We start from the raw sequence: 23936 nt of genomic DNA, 5'->3' as shown, positions 1-23936 counted from the left end.
ATTACTGGTGAAATATCCTTGAGCTCTCAATCGATAAATTATATATTAATTGCTTAATATCTTTTTTATATTTATTCAAGCATTTCAAATAATGTTGTATTTTTAAAGTTTGTGTAAGAAAATAAATACGTAACCTTATTGATTTTCCATATATTGGGAAACTACCTACTCTAATAGATTGGTTGCCACTTAAATACATGTATATGTTGGGTGTTTTGTGTTTATCCTATGTGCAATTCATTATTTATTAAGATAATATAATTAAAATAATATACCCTAGTTATTACCTTTTTTGAAGAAAAAAAACTACATAATATAAGCAAACATAACTATTTTATATGCATATATAATCTTGCAATATTTTCAACCAATTATATAACATAGCTACGCTAAAAAGATTTTGTAGCAAATATTTCCACTCTCTTCCTATTTCGTTCGCCACTCTCCTCTCTTCCTCGCTCTCTCTCGCTTTCATTTCTCCTCTCAAGTTCTCTTCTTTCCTCACTACAATCTATTGCGTGAATCTTTCTTCTCCCTCCATGTTTTATTATATGGGAAAAGACTCAAATATGTCATCGAACATTGAGAAAAGGTTATCTATGTCATTTGTTAAAATTTTGACTCATTAATTTATGTTGTATCTGTTTGAGAAAAGGTTCATTCATACCATTATTTGTTAACTAAAAATAATTTTATTTTGCGATACCATTATTCATTATGATTCTGCCACGTCTCTAATTTAAGAGAAAAGATTCAAATATGTCATCGAACTTTGAGAAAAAACTCAAAATCATTCTTATAGTCTAATGCTAAAAATCAATGAAAACCTTTAGAGGCGATACTTTACGAATTTGTGGCAACTTTTGTAGCCGCTATAGGTTCAATTTCTCGTAGTAAATCCTAGTTGATAATACTTAAGGGGAGGGAATTAGTTTCACGTGGCTTGCATATCACTAATACTATTAATTTGTTAACTCTTGAGGGTCTTCGTGGTCTCTTAGGATAACGACAGAAACATTTTTTTTATACAAAAATGTAATGAAAGGTTTAAGTTATCTATTTTACCTAGTCTAGGAAAGAACAAATGTATATATAGAACACGATTTATGACTAATAAATTTGGAGCTAATTAACAAAATCCATCGGTAATTTTATTTTAATGACGAATTAGAAATAATTTTCTGTTAACTACGAACAAAATAGTGACGTATAAGCAACAAAATTCATAGTTTATTCCAACTTTTTAGTAGTATTATCATAATTGATTTTACTTTTCTTATAAAGGAAATGGGCCTAATATACCCTTCCATAATTAAGTTTTAGGGACATTTTAAAATAGAAACATAATGTTAAAGATATTTTTAATTCAATAAATTAATATAAGATACTTTTTGCCAAATTAATAGGTTAAAGGTTTTTTTTTCCCACACGTTTTAATATTTTGTACGTAAACATTCATTAAGAAAAAGAGACTCAAGAAAGTTGGATTATAGAATGATCCAATATAGAAAAATGTCACTGTTAAATCAACAGAAAGACATAATACATAAACGTGTGCTTTAGTTTGATCTCATTTTATATTTATGTCCGATAAAGTAGAACAGTAAACACATGAGTCCTACATGACATAGGACGCTACAAAGGACAAAAAATGACATGTAGAATGTCATGTAGGACATGTATATTTATTTGTTCGACTTTATACAGGTTTAAGTGTCTAAGTGAAGAACATAAATGTGATCTGAAGCTAAATTAAAAAGTATATTTATATATTATGTCTAAAAAAAACGAATCTTAACAATTTATGACTTATGAGGAAAAAAACTACCATTGCTTTGAGCATTAGTGGTGATAGAATTACAAAAATGGTAAAATATGGATGGAACATTTTAGAGTTCACTTGTTTCGTATCGAAACTCTATTAATGACGAATAGAGAAAAACTAGATTATTCAATATGACACGAATGTGGATAGACCAAAAAAGTGTAACAAATGACTAAATTAAGTGATTCTATATAATATATAGATTATAGGGTCATATTTAAAAATATTTCTTATGAATAATTTGAATTATGTATTGATATTATATTATTAGTTCAATTTGAACAAATATTAAAAGGTGATCATTTTATTTCAAAGCCGCATATCAAGCATAATATAAAACACACATTAATTAGTTTAAATATTGAAATATTCATGAGATTCTTTCTTAAAAGAATTAAATGTTTGCAAGGGAGTGAGTTTGATTTTTGGTAGTCAAGCTATTTATTAGGCTAACAAGAAAGAAGAAAGGGTAATACATTAAAAAAGAAGAAAGTGTAACAAAAGAAGAAAGGGTAATACATTAAAAAAGAAGAAAGTGTAACACGTATAATCGATTTATTGGTCACATTTTGTTTTAATTCGTCATTTTACACATTGTCTGTGAGTGTAACATACAGTTGATAGTAAAAAAGTGTTCATGACACAATAAATCCTGACATGGAGTATTTAAAATGAACAAACACTAGTAAAAATATTTAAACGAAATTTTGATGTCAACTTTAAATAACTATCGATAAATTCTACCTTAAATATATGGTGTAGACCAAATGTGCTCACTTTTGCAAATATAAAGGACAAAACTGTTAAAAAATATTTGTAAGTGACCATCTTGTCATTTTCTCACAAGTCTCAATTCTGGTTAATTTAGGCTTATAAATACAAGACTTCCACAAAGGAAAAAGCATCAAAATATTTTACAAAAAATTAATTGAGATGGCCTCATTTAAGCAAGCTTTTCTCTTCATTGCTCTCTTTGCAATTTTGGGTTGAAACTTTTACCACTCTTCTCCCATTTTATTAGTATATATTTCTTAGATATTTAACTTTTTTTTTTAGTTTGTTATAAATACTAAATATGTAGCATAGTCAGAATTTTCATTAAAAGGGTCCGAAATAAATACATGAAAGAGTCAAAGAGGGTTCTATATCTACTATATAATATAGGAAAAATGCATAAGTACCCCTCAACCTATGTCTAAAATCTCAGAGATACACTTATACTATATTAAGGTTCTATTACCCCCGAACTTACTTTATAAATAATTTTCTACCCCTTTTCGGCCTACGTGACACTAGTTTTAAAAAAAATGTCAACACACGTTGGACCCACAAGATAGTGCCACGTAGGCCAAAAAGGGGTAAGAAAATTATTAATAAAATAAGTCCAGGGGGTAATAGGACCTTAGTGTAGTATAAGTGTGTCTTTGTGATTTCGGGCATAGATTGAGGAGGTACTTGTGCATTATCCTAATAATATATAATAAAATATCTTCATTATGTATAAATATTGTACTATTCTATCTAAATAAGTCTGAATGAACTCCTAAACCCTTACTAGCTCAACCGCTGACTTAGTCAATTGATATCCTTATATAGGATCTTAGTCTAATCATTGTTGTGTTTACACTGTGCAGTTAATCTCTCTTGGGCTCCAAATAAAATACAAGTCATGGCATTACGAGACTTATCTGTTGATGTTGAAGATATTAAAGGGAAATTACTTCGACTTGATGATATTACTACTTGTGGGAGACGTTGCAAGGTCCATAGTGATTGCGAAGACGGTGTTATCTGTTCAACTTGTCTTATACTTGGATCTACGATTTTTCATTGCGTATAACACAAGTGCACTATTACTAATGAAATATTCTTCGATCGCAAATGAATGAACTATTAATTATTTGATATGTCATAGTGTTTATTCAAGCATTTTAAATAATGTTATGTTATCAAAGTTAGTGTAAGAAAATAAATATGTAACCTTATAAGTTTTCCATATATTGGGAAACTACCTAATCTTATAGGTTACAACTTAAATATATGTATATGTTGGTTGCTTGTGTTTATCCTATATGAAATTCAATTTTAATGAGATAAAGTGAAAAAAATATACCTCAATCCTGATTCTTTTTTAAAAAATTTTCTTCAAATTTCACATCTCAATTACTAATTTATTTATTTAAAATTTAAACGCAATATATTATCATTAATATATAAAAACACACCTAATTGAGTATATGTTGATATATAGTTCAAATAGAAAAATGGAATAATTTATATAAAGTTTGACCAGTTTATTGCAAGGTCTATAACTGATCAAAAACATAATTAAAAAGTAAGAGGTCTATGATGAGATGACAAGAGTTTCTACTTCACAAACCTTCAACAATAAGCCTTAGACGGATATGAGAAGAGGTAATCAAAACAATCCGAGCTTGTAACCTACACAAGTGTAGAAAGCAAGGGAGTAATATCAAATAACAACGATACTCAACAAGCAATCCTAACTAACCCTAGGTAAGACAATACTGAACACAAGTACTCTAACACACCATCCAAATCTCCATAAAACTACAACATGCATAGAATAAATCAACCTAATCTAACAATTCTCACTCAATAACAACAATGCACATATAGAACATCACAACTTGCACCTCTAACACATACAGAAATATCATCACAAATTTTCATAATTCAACAACCACAATAACATATTACCACTCATGAATAGCAAGAAACAAGGATGAAGTGTAATTCAATGTACTGTAACATAATATATGGTGATGTATGTCTGTTCTAATGTTACACAACCCGTTGAAGGGCTTGATTCTTGTCGGATGGGATGTGCTCAGCTGCCTCCAATTCTTTCTGTGGATCAGACAACTTCCTTAAGTCAGCAGACGTCATATTGATCTCTCTACTGCTCCCGCAAACGGTGATAAATCTCAATTCAGGATTCATGTGATACTTATTGAATCTACCACAACGTGTGGAACATCCCCTTATTTTTAATAAAATCAATCATGTCATATGACACGTCCCTTTTTCCTCAATATTAATCAAGCACGACATGTGGCATATTCTTTTTTTCTCAATAATTTCACAAAGCCTCATCACCACAATATTATAACTATTAAATTGTTGATACTGAGCAATCGACAATGGAAGAAGAAGAAGAAGAAGAAGAAGAAGAAGAAGAAGAAGTCTGTTACAGAGAAAACTTCTCCCTCATGCTTTTACAATGTGCTAACTAACTATTACAATGTACAATACTCACATATATACAATTAGCTAATTAACTAACAATGGAAATGAACCAATAGTAAAATGACAGCTGGCTAACAAACTAAACTAATAACTAACAACTAGTTAACTAACTAATTGAACTCTAGCTAACTAGTTATTCAACTCTTATCAATACTGTTAGCATATTCCTCAATACCCCCCCTTCAAGCTAGGAGATATGAAGATGTTCTTCATTCCGAGCTTGGAAACCAGATACTCATGTTGCAATCGACCAAGTCCTTTAGTTAGTACATCAACAGGTTGTTCAGCAGTAGCCAAATGTTGAATGGATACATGACCTCTTTGAACCTTTTCTCTAATAAAGTGACAATCAATGTCAATATGTTTGGTCCTCTCATGGAAAACAGGGTTGGATGCAATTTGGATAGCAGCAGTGTTGTCACTATATATAACAATAGGCAAGACAGTAGGTATGTCTAATTCACGAAAGAGACCAAGTATCCATGTAACTTCAGCAACAGTAGATGCCAGGCTTCTATATTTTGCTTCAGCAGAACTTCTGGATACTGTAGACTGTTTCTTACACTTCCAAGAAAGTAAAGATTCTCCAAATTTAACCATATATCCAGTAATGGACCTCTTAGTATCAGGGCATGATCCCCAATCAGCATCACAAAATGCTTGTAAAGAACCAGAATGCTGAGCAGATAACAAAACACCTAGGCCAGGTTGTTGTTTAATATGTCTGACAACTCTAATAGCAGCATTCATATGAGATTGCTTGGGAGAATTCATGAACTGACTTAAGTTTTGAACAGCATAGGACAAGTCAGGTCTAGTAATGGTTAAGTAGATCAATCTTCCAACCAATCTTTGATACTCACCAATATCTGATAATACAGGATCAGATGTAACTCCTACATGCTTGTCAAAAACTACAGTAGTGAGCTTTCCATTCAGTTCAACAGGTGTGGCAATAGGTTTAGATCCACCTAAACCCAAGTCTGAAATAATCTCTAATGCATACTTTCTCTGATGCATGAGAATTCCTTCACTGTTTCTGGCAAATTCTATCCCTAGGAAATATCTCAATGGTCCTAGATCTTTGATCTTTAAGTTATCCTTTAATACTTGTTTGGTGTCATTGATTAATGTGATGTTACTACCAGTGACTAACAAATCATCAACATAAATCAAAACAATCACAATGCCTTCACTAGACTTCTTGATCAATAAGGAATAATCCAAACGGCTTTGCTGAAATCCAGCAACTAATAATGCCTGAGTCAATTTTACATTCCATTGTCGTGAAGCTTGCTTAAGTCCATACAATGACTTAAGCAACTTACACACAGGTTGAGCCCCAGCATGCATATGAGGAAATCCTTGAGGTATCTGCATATAGACTTCTTCTACTAAGTCACCTTGCAAAAATGCATTATAAACATCCATCTGTTGGACATCCCATCCCTTAGATGCAGCTAGAGTAAGCGTTGTTCTAACTGTGACCATTTTAACAACTGGAGAAAATGTCTCCTGGTAGTCTAAACCTTCTTGCTGACTGTATCCCTTGGCTACAAGTCTGGCTTTGAATCTCTCAACTTCACCATTTGCCTTGTACTTAATCTTGTACACCCATTTGCAACCTATAGCCTTTTTTCCAACAGGTAAAGTTACTACCTCCCAAGTCTTATTGTCTTCTAATGCCTGTATCTCTTCTTTCATAGTTGTGACCCACCTCTTATCCTTGGCAGCTTGATGATAGAACTTAGGCTCAGTGTCGATTGAAAGATTAGCAATGCAACATTGATAATAGGGAGACAAGTTACTGTAATCAATGCTATTTTTCAATGAGTACAAACAGTTAGACTTTGATCTGGACTTGAATGTAGTAACAAAATCCTTTTGCCAAAGTGGAGGCCTAGAAGTTCTAGTTGATTGTCGTCTGTTGGAGCTCAAAGATGAATCATCTATAGTTGGTTGATCCTACTGATGATAATCCTCAAGATCATTGTCAAATGTCTGTCCATCAGTATCAATGGGATCATCTATATAGTCAAGATCATCATATATGACTGGCGAATCTGAAGATTCATTAGATAATACAATGTCTTGTATATCATCAAAACAATGAGTTTGAAAAGGAAAGATAGATTCATTAAAAACCATATCTCTACTGACAAAGAAGACCTTATTTTGTAAATCATAAAGTTTGTATCCCTTCTGTGTAGTGCCATAACCCATAAGTACTGACTTGATGGCTCTAGGACCAAACTTATCAGATCTCAACAATGTAGTTGCATGACACAAACATCCAATAATCTTCATGTAGGACAAATCTGGTGGCTTTCCAAACAACATTTCAAAAGGAGACTTATTAAGTAACACAGTGGATGAAATTCTATTGATGATATGAACAGCAGCTAAAGCACATTCTCCCCAAAACTTGATTGGAATATTGCCTTGAAATCGAATAGCTCTTGCTGTCTCCATTATATGTCTATGTTTTCTTTCCACTACACCATTTTGTTGAGGTGTATATGGACAAGAACTCTATTGTATAATACCTTGAGAGTTAAACAACTCACTCACCTGAGCATTAAAAAACTCTCCACCATTATCTGATCTAAACATTTTAACTTGAACATTGAATTGAGTCTTAACCATAGCAAGAAACTGTTTCAATATGGTAGAGACATCAGACTTAAGATGCATGATATATATCCATGTCCATCTAGAGTAATCATCAACCAAAGTAAGAAAGAACTTAATTTTATTATGAGTTGTAATCTTGTAAGGTCCCATACATCCATATGAACTAAATCAAAACATTGTGGACTTCTAGTACTGCTATTATGAAATGGTAGTCTGACTTGTCTAGCTAATGGACAGATATAGCAACATGTCAACTGAAAATCCCTCTTATGAGCAAACATGTCTATCTTCCTGATAACACTCATAGGGATATGACCTAGCCTTTTATGCCAAACTTCACCTTCAGCAGAATTCTTCACTGCAACCAAACTCTTATGTTGTCCAGTGTTTATCAATTGTGGTGACTTTAAAATGTATAGGCCACCATTTTCTTCACCAATCTCCTTCACTTTCCCAGTGAAGAGATACTGAAGAAAAAAGAAATCAGGATAGAAAATTGCACAACAATTCAATTTCCTAGTAAGTTTAGCCACTGAAAGAAGATTGAAGTTAAGTTCTGGCACATATAAGACATTCTTAACTACTTCACCTCCTTGTAGTTGAGAGCAGCCTGAATGTGTGACTTTAGTTGAATCACCATTTGGAAGTTGAACATGTCCTGAACTCTTTACTGTTGATCCATGAGTTAGTAGATCTTTAGTTCTCACCATATGATCAGTTGCCCCACTATCAACAATCCAATCAAAACTAGAAGTTGAAGGAGTAAACTGAGAATGTCCTGCAAATATACCTGTTGCATTGGCATTACTATTGGTAGATACTGTATTTCCTTTATGAATCAATGACTTGTTCATCATCTGTAGAACTTGTTGATATTGATTAGGTGTAAAATGTTGAGCTAGAACAGCTCCTGAACCACCTGAACCTGAATTAATTCCATGTTGTTGTAACATCTGTTGTGAACCACCTCCCTTAAACTTCTGCATCTGATCTACAACATTACTATCAGTTGAGCTACCTGGATTGTTAAATTGAGAGTTGTAGTCTGTTGTCATAATATTTGTTTGTCGCTTCCCTTTATAATTGGTAGGATAGCCTATTAACTGATAACAAGAGTCCTTCAGATGTCCATGTTTGTGACAGTGAATGCAATACTTCAGCTTGTTACATTCAGCTCTATTGTGGCCTCTCATATCACAGTGATCACAATATAAGTATCCACTTCTCTGCTTATTAAGTTTCACATTACCACTTCGATTACTCTGACTATTAAAATTGTTTCCTCCAGATCCACTAGTGAACAAAGTTGTAGGATCCATTTGCCCTCCTAAATTGTATTGATCTCCACTTAACTCTCTTTGACTTTCATCTTGAATTATCATAGCATAACATTGATTAACAGTTGGAGATGTATTCATCATAAGAATTTGACTTCGAGCATGACTATAATTGTCATTCAGTCCCATCAAAAATTGCAGAAGCTTCTATCTAAGCATGCTATCAACATATTCTTTAGATTTTTCACAATTACAAGATGGAGGAGGGACAATTGAATCAAATTCATCCCACAAATCTTTCAACTTTGAATAGTATACTGAAACTGGAGAAGTACCTTGAGTATGTGTAACAATCGACTTGTGTAAGTGAAATATTCTAGACATATTAACCTTGTCAAATCATTCCTTCAGATCACTCCATACCAGTGATGCATTAGAACGAAATAGAATTCCACTCATCAATTCCTTGCTCACATTGTTCATAAGCCATGAAAGCACCATTGCATTACATCGATCCCACTGCTTCTTCTCAGAACGACTGTGTAATCTTCACGTTTGATGCTGCCATCAATAAATCCCAATTTATTCTTTGTTAGCAGTGTCAATTTCATTGCCCTGCTCCACAAATTATAATTCTCCATCCCTACAAGTTGAATGCCAATTTGAACTGCACCTGTGACATCAGAAGAAGACAGATACAGGGGGTGTATGTGATCGATTTTACTTGTCATTTTACCTCTTCCGATCTACAGATTCAGAGATCCAAATGAGCCAGAATTCCTCAGAGATTGTACACCTGCTCTGATACCATATTAAATTGTTGATACTGAGCAATCGACAATGGAAGATTAAAGAAGAAGAAGAAGAAGAATGTTACAGAGAGAACTTCTCCCTCATGCTTTTACAATGTGCTAAGTAACTATTACAATGTACAATACTCACATATATACAATTAGCTAATTAACTAATAATGGAATTGAACCAATAGTAAAATGACAGCTGGCTAACAAACTAAACTAATAACTAACAACTAGTTAACTAACTAATTGAACTCTAACTAACTAGTTATTCAACTCTTATCAATACTCTTAGCATATTCCTCAATAATAACACCAATACAAATATATGTATGCAAATGTTTAATGAGAGAATAGTAACCTTCGCAACAACCACTATAAGAAAACTGTTTGATTTATATGGAATTTTTTCTAGAAATTAGTATGAATTTTCAACAAATTTTCATATTAATTCCTAGAAAAATCTCCATATAATTCACAGTTTTCTTATAGTGGAACAACTCAATTCATATAATTTTGGCACAACATAAGAGTGAACCAACAAAACCACTCAACCATACATGGCACATCATATATCACAATACCTTCAAGATTCTTCTTTTACCCACATTTTCATCACTAGTACTTATTCATCATTTAAAAATTCACAAAATATACGAAATCCTTCACTAATTCTCATTACTTCCAATCACACAAGGCATACAAGACGAATGGGTCAAGAGGTCCACTAGCCTTAAAAAGTAACAAACTTAATTCGACACTTGAGTCTTCCCTTCATGTCGAGCCACAAAATTCACACCAACTAGTCAAATATAGAATACCTGTAAAAAAACGTGAACAACGACATCCATAATGCTAATTTTAGATATCGGATTCAGAACGACCCAAAAAGTCAATCTCAAAAGGCTAAGGATAAATCTAGATTTGTTATAAAAAAAAAAAAAAACATGATACCCAAACATTTTGGAACCCACAAGTGATATCTTACCAAAATGAGTTGAAATCATGTTCAAAACTCTAATTTACTCAAAACACAAGGTTATGAGAAAAAACTCAAAAACTCGTGTCCAAAATTTTGAATCAAATCTGAAATATTTCTTGAAAACTATCTTATCCATACTTAGGGAAGTCAAATATGAAATTTCAAATGAAAAACTAAGTTGAAATTGACCTAAAAATCTTTTATTTATCAAACTTTGAACTTTACAACTCAGACTATTATGATCAACTACACTAAACAACCTGGGAGAGTCAAAAGGCTAACCTAAAACTAATCCAATACCAATTAAAAGAAACCAATCTCATCATCATAAATAAGGTAAAATAATTTGGTTGAATAGAAAATTGATCCCCCATAAACTTAACCTATAGCCACAACATCTAAATCATTGAAAATAAACCCCCTACATAATGGTGATGCAACCCCAAAATGATAATAGAAATAAATACTAAAGTTTATGTATGGAAAGATGGACAAGAAAGATATATTTAATCCAATAAGTAGAAGTAAGAAATTTTTACCCAAATTAATAGGTTGAAGTGTTTTTTTTTATTTACACTTTTCCATATGTTGTTCTTTAACATTAAAAAAAAAAGACTCAAGAAAGATGTCATTGTCATGGAGAACTACTCCTAACCATTATGAGTTATGAAGAAAGAACTAACATTACTTTGAGCATTTTGTGGTGATACAATTCAAAAAAGGTAAAATATGGTTCGAACATTTTGGACACATAAAGTTCATTTGTTTCGTGTTAAAACTCTCAATATGATGATGAAAAATTTACATAACATGTAAATATGTCATTTAATTTGGCTTCAGTTCGTATCTATATTCTCCAACTTTGGGTGTTTACGAACAGATTACTTATTACAAAATTAAACAAGTGGACACACACATTCTACGTGGCAAATACACATAAGACACCATGTAGAATATAAAATTTTTATGCAGGAAACCGATAAGACGAATGAGTTTATTCATTTAACTTTATATAAAATTAAATACCTACTTGTGCATGTTGAAAGTTGAAGGTAATAGATGACAACTAATCTCAAGTTAAAAGGCACATTTATATGTAGGGGTGTCAAATGGGTGTGTTGGGTTGAAATTGAAAATATTAAAATGGCTGAGATAGAAGTCGGGTTGGGTCTTGACCCGCCCAAGTTTACTTTAGGCTCAAATGGGCTTAAAATGGGTTGGGTATTGACCCGTCCAATTTGACCCGATTAAACTCAATAATTTAACATAACTTTTATAATCACAATTTGAATGTTAGCTCAAAATTATTTTTTTTAAAAAGTAACAAATTGATAGATAAACCCTAAAAAGATGCTAAATAGATAATAATTTATATTTTAAATAGAGAAACATATCTTAATAAAAAGTTTTAAGACGGTTTGAAATTGGAAATTGAATTGGTCACAATTGAGAGTTCTCTTCAAATGGGTTATGCTTGGATGGGTTGAGATTGAACCCAATTCAAATTATTTTGAGCCCAACTCTTAAAATTCTGGACGGGTTGAACGGTTTATCTATGTTTGGGTTCACTTTTGACGCCCCTGTTTATAAGTATTATGCCTAATCCTTTATTACTTTTTACTATTCTAATTTTTTAAATATCTAATAATCAGACTTTGCTAAATATATGTCGTAGACCAAATGTGCTCATCTTTTCAAACTTAAAGGACCAAACTATTCAAAAGTATATTTAAGGGACCATTATGTTATTTTCTCACATGTCTCAATACTGGCCTATAAATACAGCTTTCCATGAAGAAATAAAATCAACAATATTAATACATTAATTCTTCTACATGTTATACATAATTTAAAAATTAATCAAGATGGCCTCATTTAAGCAAGCTTTTCTCTTCATTTCTCTCTTTGTTGCAATTTCAGGTTCAATACTTTTGCAACTCTTTTCCTATTTTTGTTTGTTATAAACACTGAAATTAGTGATAGAGTCGAAATTTTTATCAACGAATCTAAGTTATAAAGAAGTAAATACATGAAAATGTCAAAAGGAATTCAGCATCTACTATATATGCCGAAATTTTTACTAACAAGTCCAAGTTATAAAGAAGTAAATACATGAAAACGTCAAAAGAAATTCAGCATCTACTAAATCTGTCAAAATTTTTATTAACGAGTCCAAGTTATAAAGAAGTAAATACATGAAAATGTCAAAAGGAATTCAACATCTACTGTATATGTAGAAATTTTTATTAACGAGTCCAAGTTATAAATAAGTAAATACATGAAAATGTCAAAAGGAATTCAACATCTACTATATATACATAAAATATAAGTTTCATTTTTTCACTTTATGAACAGCATAATTTTCTATCGAAGGAAATTCAGATAAACTCTAATCATTGTTGTGTTTACAATGTGCAACAGTTTATCTCTCTTGGGATCCAAGTAAGATGCAAGTGATGGCATTACGAGACTTACCTGGTGATTTTGAAGAGATAAAAGGAAAATTATTTCAAATTGATGATATTACGACTTGTGGGCATCGTTGCAAAGGTCGTAGTGATTGCAAAGAAGGTTTTTTTTGTTCAACTTGTCTTAAAATTGGATCTGCGGTTTCTCATTGCGTATAATATAAGCACATTTTTACTGGTGAAATATCCTTTTGAAGCATAAAATATTATTGTGTCCAATGAATGAACTATTAATTGCTTATTATGTCTTCGTGTTTATTCAAGCATTTTGAATAATGTTGTGTTTACGAAGTTTGCGTGATAAAATAAATATGTAACCCTTATAATATGTTTTTCATATATCGAGAAACTTAAATATATGTATATGTAATTCAATATTTAATGAGATAAAAGTCAAAATAATACATCTGATTTATTACATTTTCGCAAGTTTTACATTTCAATTATCAATTTTTTTTTTCATCTAACCTATAGTTCATATAAGCAAATGGAACAATTGATATACAAATGACCTAGTTAGTTTCATGGTATTCTTTAGTATATCTATATATTGTGATATATAGTTTAGGTACGAAAAAAGTAATGAAACAATTAATACTTGGTTCCAATAGCTCTTCGTCCGATTACAACAAAAACACACCAAAATTTACACCAATCAGCTAAAAAATTGATACTTATATAATAAATAAGAAAACAAAAAGGAAAAACAAAACTAGATTTTCTAAAAAAAAAAATTACATGTCGCAGTGCGTATTTTACTATCTACCACAAATCTATTTTTTTATGTCATCAACGAATTATTATAATAGGGTGATAAGTATTCTTTCATTTTTAGCCAGAGATTTCGGGTTTGAGTCTATCTAAATATGAAATTGTCTTTGTTAGAAATTATTTTATATTATAATATGAAACTTTTTGATGCAAATTTAAATTTAATCAGACTCCAACATAAATATCAAACATCAAATTGAATAAAAAGAAATCTATATCACATCAGAACATAAGTGATAACTATTTCATTTTAAAGTATTCGTAAAAAAGGTAATAAAACCCTCGTAAAAATTAATACATCTTTTATACTTCGGGGTTTAAATATAACTTAGAAATACTTATGTTTTTTTTTCCTTTTAAGTCACGTTATATTGGACTGAAAAAAAAAAAGCATGACGAAAAGTCAATCTAAGTCTTTTTTATTTGTTTAAGTACATTAATCCCAAAAAAGGAAAAATTACGCATAATGAAAAATATTTATAGAGTATTATTTAATTTAGCTACAGTATTGGATATTTATGATTTGTAGTTATATTTTTTTAAATTTTGTTATGAATTCGTATAATTCAGTTCTTTAATTCTTAAATTAAAGGCTTATAGAAAGCGCTTTAAAAAATAACGTAAAACGTTTGAAATAAGTGAACTAATCTGATATTTAATTTCTTTTATCGGAGTTTTCGGGGTATTGCTTACAAAAACGTCCCCCCATGTGGTTGACCTTCTTGCCGGTGTGCCTCTTTTATCTTGATGGAATTTATTAATACGCAAGCAAAAAATTTAAAATTTGTATATACTACTTACCCTAGTTAATTGTATATGATTTATTGATACATTTGATTTGTATAAGCTATAAAAAAAATATGATAAATTACTCTGTTTGGCGAGTAAAATATATAAACAGAATTCTGAAATTCTTTTAAATTATTAACTACAGAAATTGTATATATTTATCCGATGTATATTCGTAAGTGAAATATACAAATAAAAATATTCATAACAAACAAAACTCTATATATAATGTGTAATAGACAAATTGTAATTAAGAAGACTTATTAAATATTATCTCTTTGATATTTGTCAAACTTTTTTCTTAATTAAATTTACCCTATAAACCTTTTTCATTAGATGAAACACCATGTCTTATTTTCGCACGCCATAATAACATTGAATAAATACAAAATCTCCCCGTCAAGAAATTAAATTCTAAATTAGTAATTTATTAATATTATCTAAAAGTATGAATCTTCAAAATTTACTTGAACTTTCAAAGCCATATTAATTACAGGGCAAATCGAAAAGAAATAATTCATGTTATCCTAATTTAATAAGTAATTAAGTAATATGAAATAAATAATTTTAATAAAATGCACATTTAATATTAGCTAATTACAATTGCGCTGTATTTATACTCAAAATAATTGGCCGTAACTCATTGGGGACATTTTTAACACAAATCCTCTCTAGTCAAAGGTTAATTTTAGGTACATCTTAAAATAAAAATAAAATGTTAAAGATAATTTTAATCCAATAAAAATAAGATATTTTTTTATCCACATTCATAGGTTAAATTTTATTTCTTTTTTGATAATTCTACATATCTTGTACATAGACGTTTATGGGAAAATAAACCAACAAAGCAAACTTATACTATTTAATTACTCATTATAGCTATAGTTTGATATAATTACCACTAGTGACTAACATTATACATTAATTACGTGGGTTGACTTCGAGTTTGTATAATTAGTCACGTTTGTATATGTATAATTCGCCAGAATATACAAATACATATGTATAATATACAATTATTTAACATATATACATATACAATTTACCTCTCTCGCACTCTCTGCCCTCTCGCTCTCGCCTCTCCTCCCTCTCCCAATCTCGATTGCCCTATATACAAACGTATATGTATAATATACAATTATATACATATATAATTCACCTTTCTTTCACTCTTTCTCCTCTCTCTCGCCTCTCTAATCTCTCTTCCAAACTCGCTTGCCTCTCTCCTTCATATAACATGTAATTACGAATTATAATTATTAATTTATAATTATAAAAAGTAATTAGACTATTTTAAGTGACCATAAGTGAATGTTTCCCGTATTTAAAAAAAAAACTCAAGAAAGATGTCTTTTTCAAAGAAAACTACTCCTAACAATTATGACTTATTGAAGAAAGAACTAACATTGCTTTGAGTATTAGTGGTGATACAATTACAAAAAAGGTAAAATATGGATTAAACATTTTGGACACATGGAGTCCATTCGTTTCGTGTTGAAACTCTGATATTGATAAATTAAGAAAATACTAAATGATTCGATATAACACGTGTTTGGATGGATCAAAAGTGTAACAGATGACATTAAAGTGAACAATTTTATATGATATGGTATATTTAAAAATATTTCTAACAAAAAATTCTAACTATATACATTGCTATTGTATTATCAATTTAAGTTAACTATATAATATAAAAAGTTATTAGTTATTTTAGATTAACGGTAAAAACCTATATCTCTTAATTTGAGTTGAGTAAAAAAAAGAATAATAAGAATTGACGATGAAAAATTAGGCAGCTAAACAACAAAAATTCACCACTAATCCTATTTATAAATAGATCATAAAAAAAATCATATCTGAAACGCCCTTCATAGTTAAATTCTTATTCTTTTTAATTCACTCTTTTCACATAATTTGATAAAGAAAATTATTAAATATTTGACATAGACTAAATATGCTCTCTTTTGCAAACATAAAGGACAAATCCGTTCAAAAATATATTTAAGTGACCATTTTGTCATTTTCTTTCACAAATCTCAATACTGGCTAATTTAGGCCTATAAATAGTGGTCTTCTTATATATATATTTTTACAAATTAATTAAGATGGCTTTATTTAAGCAAGCATTTCTCTTTATTGCTCTCTTTGTTGCAATTTCAGGTTAAAAACTTTGTGTTTTATTAAATATTTAGACATTGATATTTATATTATTAGACTAATCTTTGTTATATTTACTATGTATAGTTAATCTCTATTGGAGTTCGAATAAGATGCAAGCGATGGCATTACGAAATTTACCTGTTACTGTCGTAGAGATGAAAGGGAAATTATTTGATACTAGTACTTGTGGCAAACGTTGCAATGACCGTAGCGATTGTCAAGAAGGTTTTATTTGTTCAAATTGTGTTACATTTGGGAATTTATTTTCTCAATGTGTATAACACAAGCGCATTATTACTGGTGAAATATTCTTATCGTATTTCTATGTTTGTGTAAGAAAAATAAATATGTAACCTTATAAGTTTTCCATATATTGGAAAACTACCTAGGTTACAACTTATAAATATATGTATCGGTCTCTTGTGTTCATCCTATACGCAATTCATTATTTATGGTGATGATAGTAAAAAATTACGTAATTTTTTTAATGAGTTTCACACTTTAAATATTTTTTTAATATTCAAACACGTCTAGTTGGATTGATAATAATAGTTTCTAAACAGAAAAAAAGATAACTAATAGCTGATATAGTCATATTTGAGGTTAAGACTGGTCAACGGAATGGGACGTACCGGTACCGTTTCAGTACTGTTCCGGTTCGTTCCGGTTCGGTTGCCTACGGGACGGGACGGGATAGTCTGAATCGGTACAAGGAACGAAATGGAACCGTGATTTCGTACCGGTTCATTCCGCTTCCGTTCCGGTCCGGTTCGGTTCCAATCCGGTTTATTTAATATATATTAATTTTTTTATATTTTATATAATTTATATTTAATTTAATTTTTTTAAAATTACAAATTTTATTTATTTAATATTACAAGATACGAGTTATAAATATAACTTATAAAATAAATATTAATGAATATAAGTAATAACTTATAAAGTATAAACTTCAAAAGATTTAAATTTCAAAAACTTTATTAGACTTTACTTGCAAACTTAACAACAACAAAAAAGTTAATAAAATATCTTTAAAATAAACTTAAGTAAAAATTATAGTATAAATTTAAAAACTATTAATTTATACTTAAAAAATAAAAATAAAAAATTATATTTTTGTAAAATTCCAAAAAATATCGTTCCGTTAATTCCGTTCCGGTTCATTCCGGTAAATAGTGGAACGGGACGGAACCGATGAACTATTTGAAATAATGTTACGTAGTTATGTCTCTCATCTTCTAAAAATGAACTAACTTAATACAATTCAATATACATCTGATTTAAAGAATTTGTGATATATTTTAAGGGCAACTTTCACATATAGCAAACAAAAAATTCATATTTGTATAATATAGCAAACTTTGCATAGTTGCGCTCCATAGCAAATATAAAAACTGTATAATTCGCTATACATATACAAGTGTATAATTCGCTGGTCTAAATTGTATAATTCGCTGGCCTAAATTGTATAATTCGATGGCCTATTTCGCTGCAATTGTATAATTTGTTTTGCGTATAGTTGAATCGAATTAAAATGTATGTATATTGCATAATTATAAATTTATAGCAAAAAGATATATGTTTTTCTCGTTTATACAAAAACAGAAACACAATATATACACTTCTGTTATATAAAGCTAGAGAAAATTGTATTTCACTGCAATTGTATAATTCGTTGGCCTTTTTCTCTGCAATTTTTGAAGTAAAATGTTTGTAAATTGTATAATTAAGTGTATAACACGAAGATATACATTTTTGCATGTGTATATACAATTTTCTCTCGCTTTATACAAAACAGAAACAGAATTATACACTTCTGTGTTTAAAGCGAGAGAGGCGAGCGAGAATGGAGAGTGGCGAGCGAGATTCCCGCGAGAGAGACGCTCGCAAATTTTAGATAATGTTTGCTATGGAGCACAATTAAATCAAACCCTAGCTATTCTATTTAATTTAGGTTATTAGTTTGCTATTTTATACAATTTTCCCATATTTTAATTTTACCATAATACATATGCAAATTGTCAAATAATTTTTTTAATTTGGTGCAAAATAGAATTTGGAGGAACAATGATAAATATTAGCAAATTGAGCTGCAAAAATAAATAAAATAAATAAAAATGAATAGCAATTTTTTTTTTTTTTTTTGCAATGGTGAATGAATGAAGAATTTTGAAATATATTGTCTACTATTTTAACGTCTATAAAAAAGTAAGCCCTAAAAATAGGTGGAATAAAACTGACTAATTTACATCAATCAATTTCAACGCAGAATGGAACTCTTAGATTAAAAAAAAAAAAAGATAATCTTAATGTGAGTGAATTAAGGTGTTTTAAGTTTTACTAAGCTTTCTTTATAAAAAAATATGAATCGAAAAGCCCTCTAAAGGACATCTTCTTTTCCACAGACTTGAATGATGAAATCCACAATATTGCGTCTCTCTACGATATCATATCATATTAATTACCACTATTAAATAAAGGCAAAAAAGAGACTTAGAAAAGGAGATCTCAAAAATAGGTCTATAATAAGAGACCTCATAAAGTCGCTATTTGAATTAATATTTTTTAAAAAAAATTTAATGTAAGAGAGACCTCGTGAGGTCAATTTAATGAATTTATTTTTTTCTATACCTGACTTATTTCAAATTTTCAAATTTTTAATCTAATTCTCATAAAATTGAGGTCTGTACTTGTTAAATTAAAAATAATAATGTAATTTAATTAAAGACTTAAAAAATGAGAGACCTCATGAGATCTCTTAAACAAAAGAAAACCCTTGCCAAATTTATCTATCTCTTTCTTCCCTCTCTCTTTCTCATCGTTCCTCTCTCTCTCTCATCGTCCCTCTCTCTCTCATCGTCCCTCTCCGCCATGATAGATTTTGGCTAGGGTTTTCTTTTGTTTAAGAGAGCTCATGAGGTCTCTCATTTTTTAAGTCTTTAATTAAACTAAATTATTATTTTTAATTTAACAAGTATAGACCTCAATTTTATGAGAATTAGATTAAAAATTTGAAAATTTGAAATAAGTCAGGTATAGAAAAAAATAAATTCATTAAATTGACCTCACGAGGTCTCTCCTACATTTAAAAAAAATTAAAAAATATTAATTCAAATAGCGAATCATGAGGTCTCTTATTATAGACCTATTTTTTAGGTCTCCTTTTCTAGGTCTCTTTTGGCTTTTTTTAGTAGTGATCAAAGACGAGCCAGATATTCAAATGAGTGGTTGAGTAATGTATTTAACGTTAATCAATACTTCAAGCCAGCCAAAAAGGTACCTAAAATGATTATATTGATAATCTGATTGTCTATTTAATATAAGGAGGGATAAAACCATCCAATTACACAACATATGAGATGATATAAGCTTGTTATAAAAATATGATTAATTACGTATATATTAGACAGATAAAAACTTTGTATGTATTCTAAGGGTACAATTTTTATTAGTTGCTCTAAACTTCAAAATAGTATTTGTGTGAGTAATAGCAAAGTTCCCTTTCCACATTTTAGTATTTATATGTTACATATAATTCAAAAATAATAATAATAAAATTATTATTATATGGTGGGAATAGATTTGGCTATCTCTCTTCATTATTCTTCTTTTCAAAATATACCAATATGACTTAAAATTAATAAACATGTGTATTGTTAAGAAAATAAATATACCAAATGACATAAATATTTTTTATAGAGTGGTCAAATTTTGACAATTTGGTAACTCCATGTGTCTATCTACTGCATGTATAACCTAATGGTCTTAGTGATGTAAATCTAATTATAAAAGATACAACATACTTTCATTTGACACTAAAATATTTCGCATTATTTTTCTCTATAAGTTTTCATTAGTTTTATAATTTTTTAGATTTTTAAAAGATATATTCCATGGAAGGAAGATTAAAATCAGCTTGTGTAATTGGTGGCACTGGATTTATGGCATCTTTGCTTGTTAAGCTTTTGCTTGAGAAAGGCTACACTGTTAATACAACTGTCCGCGATCTTGGTACGCAGAATTTTTCGTAAGCGATATTAATAATTTGAAAAAAATAATATCATTTATGACAAGTGGTATTTGTGACATTATATTTTCATATTGGTTCTTATCTATCTATCTATTATCTTCTAAAAAATTGATAAAGAAGTGTTTGTAGCATCATTTGAGCAAGGCAAGGTATATCTGACCCAACCTAACTAAGAAGAATCGAACCTGACAGATATATCTTTTTTTCTTTTGGAAAGGTGCTCCGAGTAGTGGATAGGAGAATTCTGATGTTGTTTCACGTGGAAGTTAAACCCTATTTACTTTTTGGTTTATTGCAATACGTGTTTTCCCTTATAATGATCCTTTATGGAATGTGAATTTAGATTAGTCGACACTCTTATAAAAGGAGTGTCGCACACTAGGTGGAAAAAAACAGATATACAGAGCAAGGGCTGAAGCAAAGTGATCCATGCTTATGTTTCTTTCTTTTTTTTAATGTCAATATTTATACAATATATCATTATTTTTTGGTTTCTTATTAATTTTTTTTAATTAGGAAATCATAAGAAGATTTCTCACCTATTAGCATTACATGAGTTGGGAAAATTGAGAATATTTCAAGCTGATTTAACAGATGAAACAAGCTTTGATATCCCTATAAATGGATGTGACATTGTCTTCCATGTTGCAACACCAATTAATTTTGCTTCTCAAGATCCAGAGGTATATATATATATATATACATATATATAATATGTAGAATTATATCAAAAGATTTTGAATTTATTAACTTTATATCATGAATCCGCTTCGATTATATTCTCTTTATTTGCAGAATGATATGATAAATCCAGCAATACAAGGAGTAGTGAATGTCCTAAAAGCATGTGTCAAATCAAAAACAGTTAAAAAGGTAGTATTGACCTCATCAGCTGCTGCTGTGACAATCAACCAACTTAGTGGCACAGGTCTAGTCATGGATGAGTCTAATTGGACAGATGTTGAGTTCTTGACTTCAACAAAACCACCTACTTGGGTAATTTCTCATTATATTCTTTTAACAATATAGTTTACAATTCTTTAAAAAAAAGTTTTTTTTAATACTATGCAGGGGTACCTTGTCTCAAAAACATTAGCTGAAAAGGAAGCTTGGAAATTTGCTGAGGAAAATAACATTAAACTTATCACTATAATTCCATCTCTCCTGGCTGGTCCTTACTTTACTCCAGAAACTCCAAGTAGTGTTGATCTTGCCATGTCCTTAATCACAGGTCAGAATAAAAACATCACATGAATATCATGTTCCTTCTGTCCCAGTTTATGTGACACCCCTTTTTTCTGTTATTGTAATGTATAAAGAATATACTTTTTATATTTAGAAATGATTCTATTTTAAAATTTTATAATTTTACCTATAGTGATATGATTTATAGTCGAAAACATGTTCAAGACTTGGTTCTTTTTGTTATAACTGTGATGTCCTGGTCAGTTTATGCAGACCTCAATTAATTCCACATGATACTTGTTAAGCGCTAACTCCCACTGTCACAAGTATGGAGTGACCTTTGTCCAAGGGTGACAGATGGGAAAAGATATCACCTAGTGTTTTGTCAAGGCGAACTGAACCTAAGACCGCATGACTCTCAAACAAACACAGCCTGAGGTGCTATAAAAGCTTATTTAATACTACAAGTTTCGAAAGTCTTCCTTTTTTTCTTAACCACAACGACCAAACAAACAGTGTTGCATAAACTGGTACGGAGGGAGAAATTGAAAGCATTTCATCTTTTCTTTGCAAATATTTTGACAGGGGATGAATTTCTTATAAGTAACTTGAAGGGGATGCAGATGTTATCAGGTTCAATATCTATTACACATGTAGAGGATGTTTGTCGAGCCCATATTTTTGTTGCTGAGAAAGAATCAGCTTCTGGAAGGTATATATGCTCTGCAGTCAACACCAGTGTGATAGAGCTTGCAAGTTTCTTGAAGAAAAGATATCCAACTCTATATGTTCCGACTGAGTAAGTAATGTCACAAATATCAAATAGACCTGGACTATCATCTTTTCTCGAGTTTCAAATTCCAACTATCAGTTATCCTCTTTTTCTACCTGAACTATCACCATCTATGTATTAAAACACACCTCAACTATCCAACAACACCTTTCCTACCTAAACAGCTGATAGTTGGGGTGTGAAACTAGAAATATTGAATAAACACCTCAACTATCCAACTGTTCCCTTAGGTTACTGACATATATATAATCTTTGTATCTGATTGATGTATTGCAGTTTCCGAGAATTCCCACCTAAAGCCAAGTTGATCATCTCGTCAGAGAAACTCATCAAAGAGGGATTCAGTTTTAAGTATGGGATTGAAGAGATTTATGATCAGTGTGTTGCTTGTTTTAAACATAAGGGGTTATTGAAGATCTAAACAACTTACTGATGAATCTTTGTGGCAAAGAGCAGCACTATTCTATCGATATGTGTAATGAATAAGCAAGACTTAATGTGATACAGAAGAAGCAACATTTAATAAATAAAATAACTCTAGTTTGGTGATCTATCATTAAGAAATAACTTTATTTTCGACTTTGTACTCGAACACATAAATGCATACTCTTGCTTAGAACTGAACTCTGTTTTGCTTCATATTAAAAAAGTTTCGGAAATTGAGGCTATTTCCCAGCCTTTATGCTCTGTCCCTTGTCATATTCCTTAAAGGTCAGAGTTAGAAGTCATGTGCAAGTGAGGGAATTCATAGGGAGACTGGAGACTTCTCTTTCCTACTTCCTGGGGACTCTAGATTTATCATTTCCGGTCTTCTTGTTGTTGTTGCTCCTTTCTGCTACTTTATTGATCTCTTTTCTCTATTACAGAATATTTTTCTCCCTTTTTAGTATGTTACTGAAACAATTGATAATGCTATTAAATCTGAAATTGGTTTCGCAATTGGAGCTATCTTTCA

General features: G+C 30.3%; 2 protein-coding genes and 3 long non-coding RNA genes across 5 annotated transcripts; 4 read left to right on the top strand and 1 right to left on the bottom strand.

Moving 5' to 3' along the window:
* Positions 1–2672: 2672 nt before the first annotated feature.
* LOC112941159 (uncharacterized) lies at positions 2673–3943 on the top strand. The gene is made up of 2 exons (XR_003246208.2): positions 2673–2810; positions 3460–3943. It is a non-coding gene; the product is annotated as an uncharacterized lncRNA (long non-coding RNA).
* Positions 3944–7627: 3684 nt separating this feature from the next.
* Positions 7628–9737, bottom strand: LOC109119697 (uncharacterized). The gene is made up of 3 exons (XM_069295458.1): positions 9505–9737; positions 7948–9172; positions 7628–7750 (listed from the first exon to the last, which is right to left on the bottom strand). The coding sequence occupies exons 1-3, from the start codon at positions 9735–9737 to the stop codon at positions 7628–7630; spliced, it is 1581 nt and encodes a 526-aa protein (XP_069151559.1).
* Positions 9738–12092: 2355 nt separating this feature from the next.
* Positions 12093–13673, top strand: LOC112941158 (uncharacterized). Its single transcript, XR_003246207.2, has 2 exons — positions 12093–12705; positions 13207–13673. It is a non-coding gene; the product is annotated as an uncharacterized lncRNA (long non-coding RNA).
* Positions 13674–16653: 2980 nt separating this feature from the next.
* Positions 16654–17407, top strand: LOC109119762 (uncharacterized). Its single transcript, XR_002027183.3, has 2 exons — positions 16654–16973; positions 17058–17407. It is a non-coding gene; the product is annotated as an uncharacterized lncRNA (long non-coding RNA).
* A 3402-nt stretch (positions 17408–20809) lies between these two features.
* LOC101263493 (anthocyanidin reductase ((2S)-flavan-3-ol-forming)) lies at positions 20810–23602 on the top strand. The gene is made up of 6 exons (XM_004234535.5): positions 20810–20984; positions 21520–21686; positions 21799–21999; positions 22075–22234; positions 22774–22987; positions 23258–23602. Exons 1-6 carry the CDS (start codon positions 20867–20869, stop codon positions 23400–23402), a joined length of 1005 nt encoding a protein of 334 aa, XP_004234583.1. The 5' UTR covers positions 20810–20866; the 3' UTR covers positions 23403–23602.
* The last annotated feature ends 334 nt before the right edge of the window (positions 23603–23936 follow it).

This window comes from Solanum lycopersicum, chromosome 3, assembly GCF_036512215.1.
Source record: "Solanum lycopersicum chromosome 3, SLM_r2.1".
NCBI lineage: Eukaryota > Viridiplantae > Streptophyta > Magnoliopsida > Solanales > Solanaceae > Solanum > Solanum lycopersicum.
The sequence above is the reverse complement of the archived record's forward strand: the minus strand, read 5'-3'. Positions and strand labels throughout refer to the sequence as shown.

Excerpts from the sequence above, each read along its gene's own strand:
- LOC101263493 (XM_004234535.5), top strand. The coding sequence starts at position 20,867 with ATGGAAGGAAGATTAAAATCAGCTTGTGTAATTGGTGGCACTGGATTT. Across the intron at positions 20,985-21,519 it reads TACAACTGTCCGCGATCTTG|GAAATCATAAGAAGATTTCT; the intron begins GTACGCAGAATT and ends TTTTTTAATTAG. Across the intron at positions 21,687-21,798 it reads TTGCTTCTCAAGATCCAGAG|AATGATATGATAAATCCAGC; the intron begins GTATATATATAT and ends CTTTATTTGCAG.
- LOC109119697 (XM_069295458.1), bottom strand. The coding sequence starts at position 9,737 with ATGACAAGTAAAATCGATCACATACACCCCCTGTATCTGTCTTCTTCT. Across the intron at positions 9,173-9,504 it reads GGGATCGATGTAATGCAATG|TCATGCTCGAAGTCAAATTC; the intron begins GTGCTTTCATGG and ends TGACAATTATAG. Across the intron at positions 7,751-7,947 it reads TCTGTCCATTAGCTAGACAA|TTTCTTGCTATGGTTAAGAC; the intron begins GTCAGACTACCA and ends ATATTGAAACAG.